This window comes from Mizuhopecten yessoensis, unplaced genomic scaffold, assembly GCF_002113885.1.
Source record: "Mizuhopecten yessoensis strain PY_sf001 unplaced genomic scaffold, ASM211388v2 scaffold8399, whole genome shotgun sequence".
In the NCBI taxonomy this organism is placed as follows: Eukaryota; Metazoa; Mollusca; class Bivalvia; order Pectinida; family Pectinidae; genus Mizuhopecten; species Mizuhopecten yessoensis.
Window position 1 is genome coordinate 115,287 of NW_018407528.1, and position 16,275 is coordinate 131,561.

The 16,275-nt window shown below is 36.0% G+C and overlaps 1 protein-coding gene across 1 annotated transcript; it reads left to right on the forward strand.

Moving 5' to 3' along the window:
- The first annotated feature begins 401 nt into the window (after positions 1 to 401).
- LOC110455898 lies at positions 402 to 12,530 on the forward strand. The gene is made up of 7 exons (XM_021506323.1): positions 402 to 479; positions 3,051 to 3,228; positions 5,072 to 5,120; positions 5,475 to 5,641; positions 6,197 to 6,336; positions 10,073 to 10,253; positions 12,403 to 12,530. Exons 2-7 carry the CDS (start codon positions 3,054 to 3,056, stop codon positions 12,474 to 12,476), a joined length of 786 nt encoding a protein of 261 aa, XP_021361998.1. The 5' UTR covers positions 402 to 479; positions 3,051 to 3,053; the 3' UTR covers positions 12,477 to 12,530.
- The last annotated feature ends 3,745 nt before the right edge of the window (positions 12,531 to 16,275 follow it).

Below are 16,275 nucleotides of genomic sequence, written 5' to 3' on the forward strand. Positions count from 1 at the left end.
GGTTTGCTAGTCATGTAAGTGTTTCTTTCTCACTGCTTGACATTAAAGGTTTGGTTTGCTAGTCATGTAAGTGTTTCTTTCTCACTGCATGACATTAAAGGTTTGGTGTGCTAGTCATGTTTGCCTTTGATTTATATGACGTTCATGTTTGCTGCACTTTGGAAGGGTCAGCAATAAGTTCCGAAGTTGTCGAAATGCATTACATTATTTTCCTCTTTTCTTCCGAAGTGTTTCTTTTTTTTACAGTAGATCAATCAGTTTACTTCTGAACACACCATTGAATAGTTTAATCAGATCTCTATATACATATATTTTGGTTTATAATGAAGATGTAATTTTCCGACCACGTGAGTTTTCAGAGTTGTGACTGAACGTTGACCTTGGTGAATCGCACGTGTTAGTTCCCAGGCCCTGTATAGAGCAGATATATATAAACTGTCGATAGTGTAGGTTGTCATTCTGCCGGACTTTAAACTAACGTAAGTATGATACTCCGCCTAGCCACGTATACTGAAACTTATATTTCAAATCATTGGTGTAAAGTGCCAAAAATTCATTACTTTTTGAAATATTTTTTTTCTGAAATGTAAATATACTTCTTGAGTTTCGAAAAATGTATATTAAAGAATCGGAACAGCCCAAACTGAACAAACGACTTTCTATTGTTCACTAGGAGACAAGCTCTCGAATAAGTATGTCACAGTAATGATAGGAAAACACTAGTGATTGACAGTATTTTACCGTTTTAGTCTTTCTTACAATGACTGCGAATTTTGTTTTTTTTGCTTCACAAAAGGACAATATTCCTGAAATTTTACGGGAGGACGCAGTTACTACCTTATAGGGGTAACATTTGCCAAATTGTGACACCGGAAAATAGCTTCGACTTTTTCTGTGCCGATAAAAGGTTGTAATGTGGGTTATTTGGTGGCCAAAGGCCCAAATCAATGTTATCAGAAATATTATATAAGGTTAGTCCAGCAAAATAAAAGATACAGGGCGAGAATAGGGCATGTTTCGCACATTATATTTTCGTTACAGTGCCACACACGTCTCCATGCATGAGACATTCACAATCATAGTCACTTACGGCTACGTATCATCCTAGCTGCTACAATTGTTGTCGTTAACATCACCGAATACACTACCATTTCATTTGCACCATCTTAAGTCGCTGAGTTTCACCAACATTCGTTTTCCAGTATGCAGTGTAAATAGAATGTAAACGGAATCATAAACCATTCCGGTGTCACTCGAAAACTCCTCATAGATCGTCTATTTTACGTTCAATTGATGTTATACAGTGTACGACATCGTGACGTCATACACTTATGACGAAATAATGCCACAGGGAAGACAATAGAGAAGCAATATATATATAGCCTTTGACATGATAGAGATTTTTTGTTTTGAAAAAAAAATCAATAATTACCAGAATTCTTTTTTTGATAACGCAATTAAAAAGAGTCGTTTTCATATTATAGGAGGGTTAATATGAGAAGCTCTTATTCCTAGACTCGTCTCAATAATTTCTTATAGAAATTATGTAAGGTCTTGTAAATAGTTCATGAACTTTGAATCTACTGGAGAGTTAGTGAAATAAACGCGACGGGGAGCATTTTAATCATGCAATTGATTTGATATTATGATAAATAATAGACACTTTTTATGAAAGAATCAAAATTAATAGATCTTCGAATATCAAGAAATTGATATTATGATATAAAATGTGTTTGATGTTTTTAAAATATGCAGACATGAACGAGAAAAATTGAGTCCGTTAATTTGCAATATCACTATTAGCCTGTTTTAATGATATTATCAATTTGAATTGATGACGTCATTAGATTGTATCATATCACCAACTGTTATTGTGAAATCATGATAGTAAGAATTAACCGGATTTTACGATATCAGTGACCGAAATCGTGATATAATAAAGGAATTTAATAACATCACTAAATCAAATCAGTGTTACAGAAATTAAATAATGATATCATAGAAAATATTTGATAGTAATTTATTGTAAATACCAAAACGGCTCCACAAAGGCACTTGTGTAATATAAAGTGTTTGTAATGATTCCGTGTTGAACGCCTCAAGAAAGACAACTCTAAGTACAACATTGTATGTGTTCTTTTGGCGATGGCAACTTCAGCATAAGGCATGCTAAAGAGTTGTCTTTAATTTGCTGGCACGTGATCATATCTGTATAATTACTAATATAGGTGCGTGGCATGCGTTGTTACAACCTCGATACTCCAGGGGCTACGCTCACTTTTGCTAACTACATCCTATATGTCATAACGAAATCGTAAGAGGCGAGAAAACCAGTTTGACCCTTGATGTACATCAAAATAATATGTCGGTCATGTAACGGTGAAATTGACAGGATTTGAAGTCGGGTGTGGCTCCTCTGTAAGACAGATATTAGCCTTAGCGATTGGTCAGACCAGTCGAATAGTTAGTATCATGCCTTCAGTTTGCTATGACATATTTCAGGGATGCAGGGAGGGAAAGTGAGCGTAACCCCTGGAGTATCGAGGCTAGCTTTATAGAGCTTTATATAGCATGGCCGTGGATTATATACGAACACTATCAAGGCTAAATATCTAAACTATTATTTTTTTCAAATTTAACATACAGTGTACCTCAAATGTATATTTGATACATCATATTGTTGATAGCGTACATCTCATACGATTATTTCCCGCCATAGCCGTAAGCTCTTCAAAGCGTCCCCTCGATAATTAGTAGACGTATATAAGAAATCTTCACCTTTTCCGTGAAGGCAAAATGTTACACCTCGGATAAGCTCCGCATTAATGATTAAACGTATTCATTCTAGTAAACCGGAAAAAATATGGGAGTTTTAAAGTATCAGGTATGTTATTATACATTTAGATCTAATGAATGTTTCGGTTTCACTGTGGTTCCCTTTCTTAACCAATAAGCGATTGCACAGATGTTAAACAAAAACGTTTTGATTTCATCTGTGTATATCTGTGAGCGGTGGACATTTTCCCTGTCAAAATGCTTTCTATTTACAGACCATGAAAGTTTTTATTCTTGCTGTCCTATTGGCCGGGGCCAGTGCCGGATTCCTAGACTCTTTAACGGGCGCCCTGAACAGTGTCAAGGATGGGCTCACATCGGCAGCTTCCTCCACCCTCAGTACGCTCACGAGTGGTAACGTGGGCGACATCGTGTCACACATAGTACTTCCAGGTAATAGTTCCCACGTAAGGCTCCGCCATAACTCCTAGAGATCTAAATCCTGCAGGAAAATTACGTACATCTTACAGTTGTTAGTTAAACAATCAAATACGTCTACTATCTATAATGAATATCTCCATCAACTCAACAATAGATATATTCAAATTTTATCAAGTCTGACATCCATTTAGACAATAATTTGAACTTTCAACTGAACGTTCACTCAGAGCAGATATGGAGTTTCTTTGCTGAATATAAAGAGAAACCGTTACTTCATTGATGAAAGCTTTTTTAATGGTAAGCTTACTTCATAATAGGTCATTTTTGCTATGAATTCGAATAAAAATGGTACGGGACTAATGCTAAATATGAACTACGCTTCATTAATCATTGTGGTCGGTAAATAGTCATTGAATCTCGCTTCCTGATCGGTCATTGCTTTTTTCTCGGTGGTTGGTCAACGTAATCCTCAATGTGATTGGTTAATGCATACCTTTTCACGATTTGTCAGCTTCTAACGGCGATAACACCTCACTGTATTGTGGACAACATGGGCAGCCTAATACCGTAGTTCCAAGTGTGCCGATCTATCGACCGCATGCTTTATGTTGCGGTTCTGCTGATTGCAGAATGTAATTTTGTCCTTGCAGACGACACTATGCGTCGATGCTCAAGCCAATCTGCGTAGAATGAATCATAGTATAACTTGTGTTAAACTGCCCTTTCTCTAGTGTAATATCCAAGTGGTATGGCAACATCGGTTGCCGACTTTAATGTGGTATCTCACTTAATACCATGCCAAAGGCACCATAATAATAATAATAATAATAATATACAACATTTGATATAGCGCCCTATCTAGCTAAGATAAGCCACTCCAAAGCGCTTTACAGTACATAGATATACAATTTTATACAGTCAATACAATAAGCATATATATATTAATCTATACAATATTGAGGAATTCGCAGGAGCTGTCTTATCAGGCGCCAACTACTAGTCCTATGTCACCTGGCTAATATCTCCATATGTGTGTATGTCTGTGTGTGTGCTGGAGATGTATTGTGTTACCATGCATAGCATTCAACCCTGTCACATTATACTGACAACGGGTGAGCCAGTTATTACCATTACCCTAAATTAAAGACGACTTTCAGTGATGTTATTAATATTAGACAAGAAGGTATACAAATGTTGTGTACTATGTATTAATCCTTGTGATTAGTAAATGTATTGGTTTTTGGTTTGATAATAAAAACGTCACTTATGTGACTGTCACATATATTGTACAAGGCGTGCCTGTAACTTATCAAGGATGGCCCATGTTATAGGTATGATGACCTCTGCTGGCATGGTCATGGTTAAGCAACAGCGATATATATCTGACAAATCCACGATATTGCGCCATTAGAATTGTTCGAAATAGACCAGACAACTGGCATCAAATGTTAATATAACACCACTGTTGGGTGGTTATAAGGATTCGCAAAGACAAATCATCGCGTTATGTAAGAAATATTCTTATAAAAGATTGTCGACTTCGATCTACATGTGAAATAGGATACGCACATTGGTTAATAACACCAGTATACGAAACTCCATGTTTTCTATGTTTATCATGAGAATAAATAAAAGGAAATTTAAAAAGTAACAAATTTGTAAAGCTAATACAGTAAACTACTTACTTCATAATTTAAAGGTTTATATATTTCAATTACAAGTTTGTTTTTAATAGAGTTTAACGTCCGCGTAACAGCCAGAGTGATATGTCAATTGCTACTCATTTATCAGGCATGATTATTTTGCTATTCTAAAGTAGACATCTTTCCTTTCAATTACACCCTTTGTTTCACAGTTGCTGAACATGCAGCTGTTGCCGCCCTATTGGGAAAACGAGAGCACGCGTGAGTCATAATATGTCTATCGGAATCAGAGTACTTGTTCTTGTGGCAACAATTGTACGCCAATGTATCATACAGATATGAACTGACAGTAATGCTTTGTTCGAATGCTCATATGCTCTTTAATCAATTACACGACAGACAAATTAACCTTGGACGACCTTTCCGGTAGATTGCCTTGAACATCGCTGGCAACAAATGTTTGTTGGTAAATCTTAGATAGGAAAAACGTCACAATTTTAAATGTTGTAATGGACACATCAGATTAGTTGTTACTTTAATGTCCCTGTGTTAAGGGATTTTAAGTGTTTAAAAAAATAACAAACTTACTGATTTCCATTATAAATATATACCAAGGCATGGCCCAACAGTCCAGGAGGTGCTCAGCCACGGCGCCCAAGCAGCAGAATACGTGCTCGACAAATACGCCACCGAATTGCAACACTTCCATGAGCAAATCGCCAGTCTGGATTATCTGAAGGGAGATGTCAACCAATTCTTTGCGGACATGGAGCACTCAAAACGTAAGCGATGTCCGTAACATTACAGGAGTAAACAACAGGTGCAGTTTTCCTAATGCATGTTGGTTTCGTAGACTCTGTGCCGAGGAATAAGTAACTTCCGTAGTATTCTGTCAGTATCTTATGCATGTCCAAAGCGATGCTCATCACATTTAAGTAATATTGCCATGGTATTCTAGCGATACGTGATGCCAATAGAATTCCAGGAATATTTTCCGTCTACAGTAATTGTAGTGTTTAAAGTTACTGTAATATTCCAAGCGTAATCAATATTTCATTTCGAAAGTACATACGGGCAAGTATCCATAAAACTACTTAAGAAATCCATTCGGAGTACTATTTTATCATAGGATGTGAAAAAAAAAGAAATCCATTCGGAACAAATCTTAACTTAAGTTGTTTTATGTATACCAGCCCTGTATAAACTAAATGTAAGCTCGGATATCAATATTCCAAGAATATGTTATGTCCGTATTCACAACATAAACAATGTTCTTGTATTTTCCAAGCATACACCATCCTTTTCTAGAAGAGTAATTTGTCAGTTATTTATTACAGTGGTACACAACCTGGCCCTGGACAACATTGTGAGCAGTGTACAACAGGCACTGGCAAGTCACAAGAGACAGGCTGCGGACAATGGGCTCCTCTCTGGACTGTCCGGCCTGTTTGGCTCCACCATTGACAAGTTGAAGGAGGTAACGTGACCAGCAGAACTTTTGGCTGACGTGCTTTCATTTTAAAAACTTTAAAAAAAAATCGAGTCTTCTGAGATAATAGACTATGACAAAGAATAATGTGTAATCTACATAAAACTTACAACAGGCTAACGATTTTCGAATGATTGTTTACTCCATGAAAAGGGCAGACTGGAATGCTACTGCTCATAAAAGGAGTGTTAACAATCGTGAACTTCGTCACGTTTGCCATAGGTAGCTATTATTATCACACGTAATTGGTCACTGAGTTGCCATTCTAGAGGACAATCGAAGTTTAGTTATTTCGGTTATTCTTTGCATTGGAGGACAGAACATTATTCCCATGTCGTACAAGGGTCTTCCACCGTATTAAGGCTTTGTGTAAATTCAGCTGCACAAAAACAACCATATCTTGCCCCGAAGTGGTACACAATTATTACTGTTCATTGGAACAAAATGTTAGCATTTGTTCTACACATTTCGCCATTAAATTGAGCATTTGTTTTATTTGTATTGCTATCTGTTTAACGTCAACAAAATAGGTGTCATTTTTATAACAAGACATCTTACCCGTGGTTGTGGACATCAACAAATTAAACGTGTATCCCAGGGTAGGTATCTACACGCGCGGAATGTGGTTAAGAATGTCATGAAGTCTATTATTTAACGGAAGATAATTAAGTTTATCTATATCAGTATGGGGGTAATGTTTAACTCTTCACTTGACTGATACGGTAATGTGATAAGCTGCTAAGGAATTTACTAACTAATTAACCTCAGCTCGCTCGATGGTTTATACAACAAAAATTAAGATCATTGTTTTTAAGAACAACTGTATGGACATCATTCTTAAGGACGCATTTCAGTGTGCATAATGCAGATCATTGTATGGGAATACATTTTCTGTTTTTTAGAATTGAACGAGCCCAAAATGGGTCTTCGTTTATCTATCTCTGTAACGTGAACGAGTATGATTTTATCGTAAGAGGCGACCAAATTGCATCACCCATCCCCTTTGCGTATTTTATCGGTGATTTCTGCTTCGGGGATATCAAAGCTCCCACAATTGATCTGCTGTTCCATGTTCCATACCTTTTCTTGTCTCATTGGCTTCTTTTCCTTTCGCTGGTGTCTCCCAAGACACCAGTCTTTGTTTGTCCTACGCAGTTGCGAGGACGTTAAACGTAAAACAGGACACATTACCGACCGAATTGAGGCGTCTACATGGCGTCATTTGGGTTCGTCTTAATCCATACACACCGCAGATATTTGACCTGCTAATTTGACATTTGGTCCTGGAGCAGGGAGTAGGTGTATTCCATATTCCAAGTATTGAAGAAAAATGTTGCATAAAAAAATCTATTTTTCTTAGCTTTTTCATAGAAGAATCGTCCTTCATTCACAGTGATGACAATATATTTTGAAATATTTAATTTTAAATACAAATCAAAGGAGGGGTGCTATTTTGGGCCTTCTGGTGGCTATATGTATACCTCCGGGTTTATGCCACCATGATATGACATGAAATTTAATTCAGCTTGGAGACCACTCGAGATATGAGGGGGGAAAGTGGGGGACCAAAATCACAAATGAACGCTTTTTTTTACAAAGCCACATGTTATGTTTTGAAAGTTTCTTCATCATTTTGGTGTATTGCGTATCACTAAAGCTGCAAATATTAAAAATGGCAAAAAAAGTAGCACATTAGTAATAAGTAGGTCACTTTGACTTGCTATATATTGGCTAATTATGTCAACAATTCTTCCTTTTTGTTGCCTAAATACATATTAGAACCATACAATATCGGGAGGATGGGGGAGGGGGAGGGTGGCTGTCGAAATAAGCGGAGGCGGGGGAGAGATTTTTCTTTTCCACCTTTTTGACACTTTTGTTCATAAGTACAGCGTTTTAGCACAAAGGTTTTATGTATTAAAAAGTAAGCATTTACATACATTTGTTGTCAATCTGGTCTTACTCTGGAAAGTCGGATGTACCAATAAATATTGTTATAACATATGAATAAAAGGGTTAAAAAATAATGAAGAATTTACGGAATTTACCCATCACTCCCTCCTATCCGCCCTTTATTCCGATGCATTTATACAACAAGCGTTTAATACTACATGTTAATGTGGAATACGGGCAGTGTCTGCAAATACACAGCTCTGATCGGGAAGCCTGGTCTGTGAAAACATGTGTCAAAAGATTGTACTTTCGTTTTCGTTTATAGTCCGTTTCGTAATTGTTGTACGTAATAGATATTTATTGGTTGCAAGTGTGTGTCTTAATATGTTGTAGGTTTTTTAACGAATTATTGTCGAACCCCAATTCGTGAGTTTTGGTTTAAATACTTATCAATACAATTTGGTAAGAATATTGTATGGTTCTAATATGTATTTAGGCCAAAAAAAAAGAAAGAAGTGTTGACATTGTTTAGCCAATCTATAACAAGGTCACGGTGACCTACTTATCAACAATAGGCTACTCTTTTCGGCCATTTTTGATGTTTGAAGCTTTAGTGTTACGAAATTCACCAAAATGATGAAGAAACTTTCAAAAATATAACATGTAGTTTGGTAAAAAGGCGTTCATTTGTGATTTTGGTCCCCCTCTTTACCCTTTCATATCTCGGAGTGGTATCCAAGCTGACCTTAATTTCATGTCATATCATCATGGCATAAACCCAAGGTATTATGTGTATACAAAAATAAAACTTATCGGTGAAAGCCACCAGAAGGGCCCAGTAGGCACCCCTCCTTTGATTCTTTAAAAAAAATACAATAAATAACCTAAAGCCGCAAAATAAATGAAACTTTAGTTGAAATTGAATTTCTTTTGATTTATTAGGTGTCAGACTTTGTATAAATGACTTGAGTTTTGTGTAAATGTGAAATGATCACTGATCAGTTGAAGGATGTATGTCCCAATCCAACATCGTTCAAGTGCTTCATCGATTAAAAAACAAGAGGATACAGAAATCGATGAGACGTCGAAATTTGTGAACACCGAAATAGATTTTACATAGATACGATTGTAACAGTACATGGAGAAAAAGACCTTCATGAAACACTGTCTTAGCATTACCGTGTTAATAAATTTAGTTGGCTCATTATCACGTGCATAGCAAAAGCATATCTGTATATAGTTATAGAACGAGGACATCATGAAGAGGTTAAATTCTGACATCAATGACATCATACGCTTTGATGACAACATTGACTGTCATAAATACCGATTTACCGGAGGTTCGTGATTTTCCGTACAAAGTGACATGAAGAGTCGAATGTGTACCACATCATGAATATTTTTTAAATCCAGAAAACAAGGTTCCATAGATCACGATGAACAGTTACAATAGGATCATATTGGAAGTGAACATAATGTAGATCGAACATAGAAGGTTAATTTTGTTCTTCTAAGTTCCCTAAAGGTCCTCTAAGGTATTATTATATTCTACTGGACAGTTTGTTGGAATCCTGGACTTTACAAATTTCGCTACAAAATATCTAAGGCCATAACATCCAAACACCGTACCAATGCCAAAAGGCCTATGTAGTGTTCCGCTAGTTTCTACAGTAACATCTACTAATTCTAGGGTCATTGGGAGAGTAAAGTACAGACACCCATAGAAGGAAAAAGCTGTTCTTGAAGGTTGACATTTTGATATAACATTGATTCTCTACAATTCAATATTAGTTAAGTTCAATCGCTGTCACAATGTCATTTATATTTACAGACGTTTAACGGTGTCCACGACACACTTTCACAAGGATCAACAGGTATCCTTGGGGCTTTGACTGGTCATATTGCATCTCTGACCGATGGCCTCAGTCATCTCAAGGACACTGGAGCAGCTCTGCTAGCTTCTGGTCAGGAGACTTTGGCCTCCCTCCATAACACTGCCGGCGTACTGATCAGTAAGTATACAGCCATTTAACACGGCCAGTTCAAGCTCAATTGTTAAGTGTCTCTGGCTCTGTATGAAGATGTTCCTACACTTCAGATTTTTGGATACTTGTTTCAGTATAACGTGACCGGGAGGAATGCTGTGCTGGGTATATTAGGCATGGTATTTCAGTGAGATTGCACTATAAAGTAGGCATCAGATCCGCGCTATCACAAGGAGGCAAATACACCAACATGCCTTGCCTCCGACACACATTCACACATGTACATTATACATGGAGACACGTCTAAATGAACATTGCTGTTGAAAAGGCTTCAAGTATTTAGAATGTCTTCTTTCCAGGAGTCAAATATGCTGTGTTCGATATCAGGTAATACACATATCAAATATCACTCAGTTATCGCTACATGTTTTGTTACCGGGTCATTTAACAAATCAGTTATTAACACATTTAATAACACTACTTAGTAAAGGCGACAACATAATTTAAAGGTAGAGTTGAAATTGTTCTAATGCTTTTTCGTGGAATATTGATATTATGGCATATTATGTATTCCAATACCTGAATATGGGGATGTAGTATGGGATAACTGTAGTAACCAAAATAAGAATATTCGTGAGTCAATCCAGCAAGAGGCATTAACAATTATTACAGGATTGCGTAGAGGGACCTCTCATTGTAAGCTTTATGCAGAAACTGGGCTTGAATCACTTTGTTGTAGACGACAATATCATAAATTAGTACTTATGTTCAAAATTTTAAATAATGAATCGCCTCAGTACCTAGAAGACATCATTGAACCATAACTTCACAGCAATATAAATGTAAGATAACCAATAAGAAAGCCTTAATTTCAATCCCCCTTTCTGTAGAACTGAGAATTATTTCAATAGTTAGTTTCCCTCAATGTGTAGAGAATTTAACCCTCTATCTGCAGTAACTTTAAATGCTACTTCTTTTCAACAATTTAAAAATCTCATCAAGTCTGATAATATGAACAACACTGAAGAAATTGCTAGCACATTTAAATGTTATGGGCCAAGAAAATTCAATATCATAATTTGTCACCTGAGTAATCATGATAGCAACCTAAATAGTGACCTATTTACGGATCATCTGAATGACACACCAGCATGTAGATGTGGACATGAAAATGAAAATGCTTTTCATTTTATATTTGAATGCCCACTCTATAACAACATGAGAATGCAATTAGTAATAAAAAATATCTCAATTTGGTATAACTGGTTATTGATTATTTTAATTTAAAAACTCTATTAAATGGATGCTTAATATGCAGCGCTGATATTAACATATCCATTTTACAAAGTATATCTGACTACATTTGTCAAACTAATAGGCTTGATATGTAATCTCACTCACAGCAAAACTTTACATTGAAAGTGATGTTATTATTTATAGTGGCATGATCACTCTGCTAATAAGTATTGATACTGGTGTATATCTATTTTCACAACATTTCTGGTATTCGGCTGGACTGGATGGAATTTATGAGTGTTCTATTATGTAACCTCTTCTAACTATTTCATAGTTACATGAATATTCTATAGTGCTTTGTTAAATAAATTTTCATGAGAATCAACTCTAATAATTTATAATAATATCTACAATTTCCTATATGAATCCATATCATATTCTGAAATTTTACAAAATCTTTATTTCTTGGTAACTTATCCTATATATCCAGTGGGTGGATGGCCATTGTGTAACATCTGTTGAATTGAAAAAAAAGGCATATTATGTAATGTTCTACAAATAAACTTCATACAATGTTTTGTTCTCTTCGTAGTAGCAAAATCGTGTACTTATGCTTACCTATGTGGTACATATCATGTACAGAGAATATCTAGTGAATTAGTGGGGTTTATATAGTACTATGTCTCGTGTTTTGTCGATTTATTTAACGTCTCTGTAAGATGGCCGTAAGTCTGACATCCTTAATATTATTTTATCGTGATTAAACGTGATGTCAAATATTGTATATATTTATAACTATTTGACAAAATGTAAGACGAGTCATTGACTCAACTTTGTCATCAAGTATATATTAATAATAACTAACAAAACAAGAAAATCACCTGTTACTACACCTCACGTCATCATGTTTGTTTACCGACTCCTGTGTGTTTGTCTACAGATCAGGCCCAGGCTGGAGTACAAGGACAGGCAGCTCAGGCCCTGGATACCCTGCTACACCCAGACCTCGGTTAAAGACTCGCTGCTATACATCTTCGTGTTTATATGTAATAAACGTGCTAAACATTCGTTACATGTGTATTTATATGTTTGCTTAAAGTCTTTTGGTCGCTATTAAGTGGAGACGTATTGAGAACAATGATAAACGCATGTTTCTCGACTTCTATAATGAATAGAATCTAACGCTCATGTCCATGCAATATTGATTTACTAAAAGGGTTTATACATTTCTTATGAGACTTATCGCTCCTGTTACAATCTCTATATACGTAATCCTTTGTCTACATTGACGCCTAATGCTAATCAATAAGATAACATTTGTCATTTCGTGAATACTCTATACTTAGTAGTTTGCCAATGTTGGTGTATTATATCTCGATTTAGAATAGCGTATAATGTTCAATTCTGTATGGTCTACAAATTGTATAAGAAATCTGTTTTTATACTGCTTTAAGCTGACATCATCACGGTTTTTCCTGATTAACCTATATATAGAATTATATCTACTGTAAATGTATTTTTCGTATCACGTGTGATTTGAGTTTCGTGTCTGAACGTTGACCTAAGCTGAGTTTGATCCAGGTCCCTGTTTAGTGTATGTCAACGGTAGCTCAATATATATACCAAAAACACGAACAAGTTGTGTATTCAATCATCTTTCTTTTACTGTCTCCGAGAAACATTCAATACAGGAGAATACAATTAATACATTCACCCTCACATATACATACTGTAATAGGGCTAGGAGCATTTACAAGAGGGTGTCGCCGCACATTCGCGTTGTGTTCTAATTTCAAAGGTTTCAGAAGTGGCGCCACCCGGTTGTATCAGCACCTACTACGCGGTGTGCCAATATCATAGAGTGAACAAACCGCAAAGAGCTGTATCTAAAGTTTAACAATTTAATATATTAACAAAATGATATTTACAATGAGATGATACAAGCTTTGTTCATTAGCCTTTGTCATAATAGTACTATAATGTAATACTGTACAAACACAAATGGGTTGAGGTAACCCTAACATGTACCAGATACTGGCTAGTGTATAAAGTGGCAAAATGGCTAATTATTACCAACGAATCTCAGCGTAAAGGAGAGATTACAAGTATAAAGTTGACAAATGAATGAGGTAGAGAATAAATATGAAACTGGTGTGCCCTAGGTATAACTACCCCCTGTAAAGATGTTCCGCTACATATACATAAGTGAAGGTCACGTGTATGCGTAATAACCACCCGTCCAACCAAATACAGTATAAGTTCAAATACTAAAACTGCATTATACTGACTACTTCCCAAAACTACACACTACATTATGTCAAATCCCCTACCCGGAAGCTATGGACTACAGAAACATTCTGCTGGCGAAACGAGTGATAAACACGCTACAGATCGAACCCCTATAATACTACACCCCGTTCACGGGACGAATTATAAGAGTAACGAAAGGATTATTAGAAAAGGGAGGCTTACCTCACATGAGAGTAGAGGAAAGAAGTATAGTCGGCAGCCGACCACAAGACAGAGACCCGACCACCTCGAACTATCCGGCTAGATACCCGAGAAAATAGTCTCTAACCACAAGACTCCATTAAACAAAATCCTACGAGACGAACGATTGGCTGAACCCGAGACGAACAGCCAATCACAAAGCGGCTAACAAAATATAACCACTTCCGCCAATATAGCAACGAAATAGGACAACACACAGATCACAAAGTGTTCTGTAACAAAATACCGGAATTAAAAGAATACAAATAACGTACGGTGTTACAAAATGGAACCTAGAGGTGACAAACTGTCTCTTCTAGCCAAATGACACAGTGTCACGATTTACAACTCTAAAAATCATAACGGCAAAAACCGCCTCTGCCACAAAACAATAAATACTAAACATCTTCCGCGCCGACCGAGGAACCGGACCTCTGAATACAGACCGATATAAATATTTTAATTAAATAACATTTTAATACAATCACACGACAGTTATTACATTAATACTGTTATACATACCGGGTATGATGTTCCTTGGGTAATTCGTTAATGAATGCTTGCGGCAATGTGTCCATGCGCCTCTAAACAACCAGCCGATCTAGAGCACATATCCTTCTCTTACGAGTTGGATTGTAAGAATGACCACTTGGCAGAAATCATTTACCCAGTAGCCGACTTTTTTGTTTTTCCTTTTGTAATTCGTTTTTTTTTATTTTCATTTTTATGTACATTATACATCTTCATCAAATTAGCAGATATCATAATCATCATTCATCAAGCATCTTCCATCATAAACAATAGCCTCATTACCAACACATCTCAACGACATGCATCATCCTTATCATCATTCTCATTATCTTTATTTATCATCACTTTTTTGTATAAAACAACATCGCATCATATAACATACAATGCATCATCATCATCAAAGCAATATCTTTCAATATACTTCCTTTCATTTTCGACTCATCATCATGTGATTGTATCGTCATAATCATACAGAGAAAAAATACAAATCAACACTGGTCATTACCATAAATACTCGCATCATGTGCATGTGATCATCTTCATTACTGTTATTATCAAGAAAACCAGAGCAAAAAAATATACAAGGCATGTTTTCATCACATTCTCATCAGCATCATTAATTACCGCGTGTCATCCATACTCTATTTCTCATCATTCCTACACATTCTATTTTGATCACCTTTCACATGTCACATTGACCAGTAGCCAAAATATAGTGGTGGGAATATAGGGTGCTTTATTTGTGTAAGGGGCAGATCCATAAGATGGCCGACAAGATGTGAAAATTTAATTATTTGTGTACAATGTAGAAGTGTACCATGGTACACACAAATATGAAAATTCAAATCATTTCGTACCATGCGTGGTACATAAAGATTATACAAAAAAAACTTTTTACTTTCACATGTATATGTACGAACAGCCGATATCAGCCGGCAAACTGATTTTGAATTTTCATATCTTTCTGTACCGCGGTACATTTTTGCCCGGTACAAAGAGATATGAAAGCTTCTCTCCTTTTTGTACTGCGTTACACTTTTTTCATTTCTTTTTGACCCAATTACGGTACAAATAGATATGGAAAAAGTGTACCATGAAAGCACGCGTTACGCTTTTTTCATTTCTTTTTGTACCTCCTAAGGTACAAATAGATCTGAAAAAGGGTACCACCAGAGCATAGGAATGTTGTTTTCGGACACTATGACCAGAACTGACCCCGAATAGTAAAGCCCTAATTACAACGTCAAAACAAGTCTTTAAGTTCATTAATCACTTCTGATGAAAATCAGAGTTAGTTGCAATTGTGTAAGTATTGGGGCCTTGACAGGGTCTCCAAAAGGGATAAAGGACATCTGTATATTTTTGTCATTTCCCTTGGTTTTTATAGACAACTAGCTCATCGTATTTCCCTTAAAAATAAATAAAAAGGTAGCCTATTTATCCTTCGATGTAATCAAATTGATTGACCCCTTTTGTTTCTTTCATTTAAGAAGTTGAAGCAGATAGAATACATTAGAAATGTAAGTATTAGAAAAAATATCCATAATGCCTCCCTTTTAACGTAAAACTTTTATAAAATTCGGTAAAGGATATTGAATAGTTGATTTCAATTGAAATGAGTAAGTAATAGTTTGGTAGCTCATTTGTTGTAATCAAAATAGCAGACATTCCGTGCGATAACATTTCATTGTATGCGATGACAGCCTTATCAGGGTGTAGTTTGTCATACTTGGTAACATTTTCGTCTGATGGTTCCACATGCTTCTATACAGTGGCTTTTTTGGCCGTTATT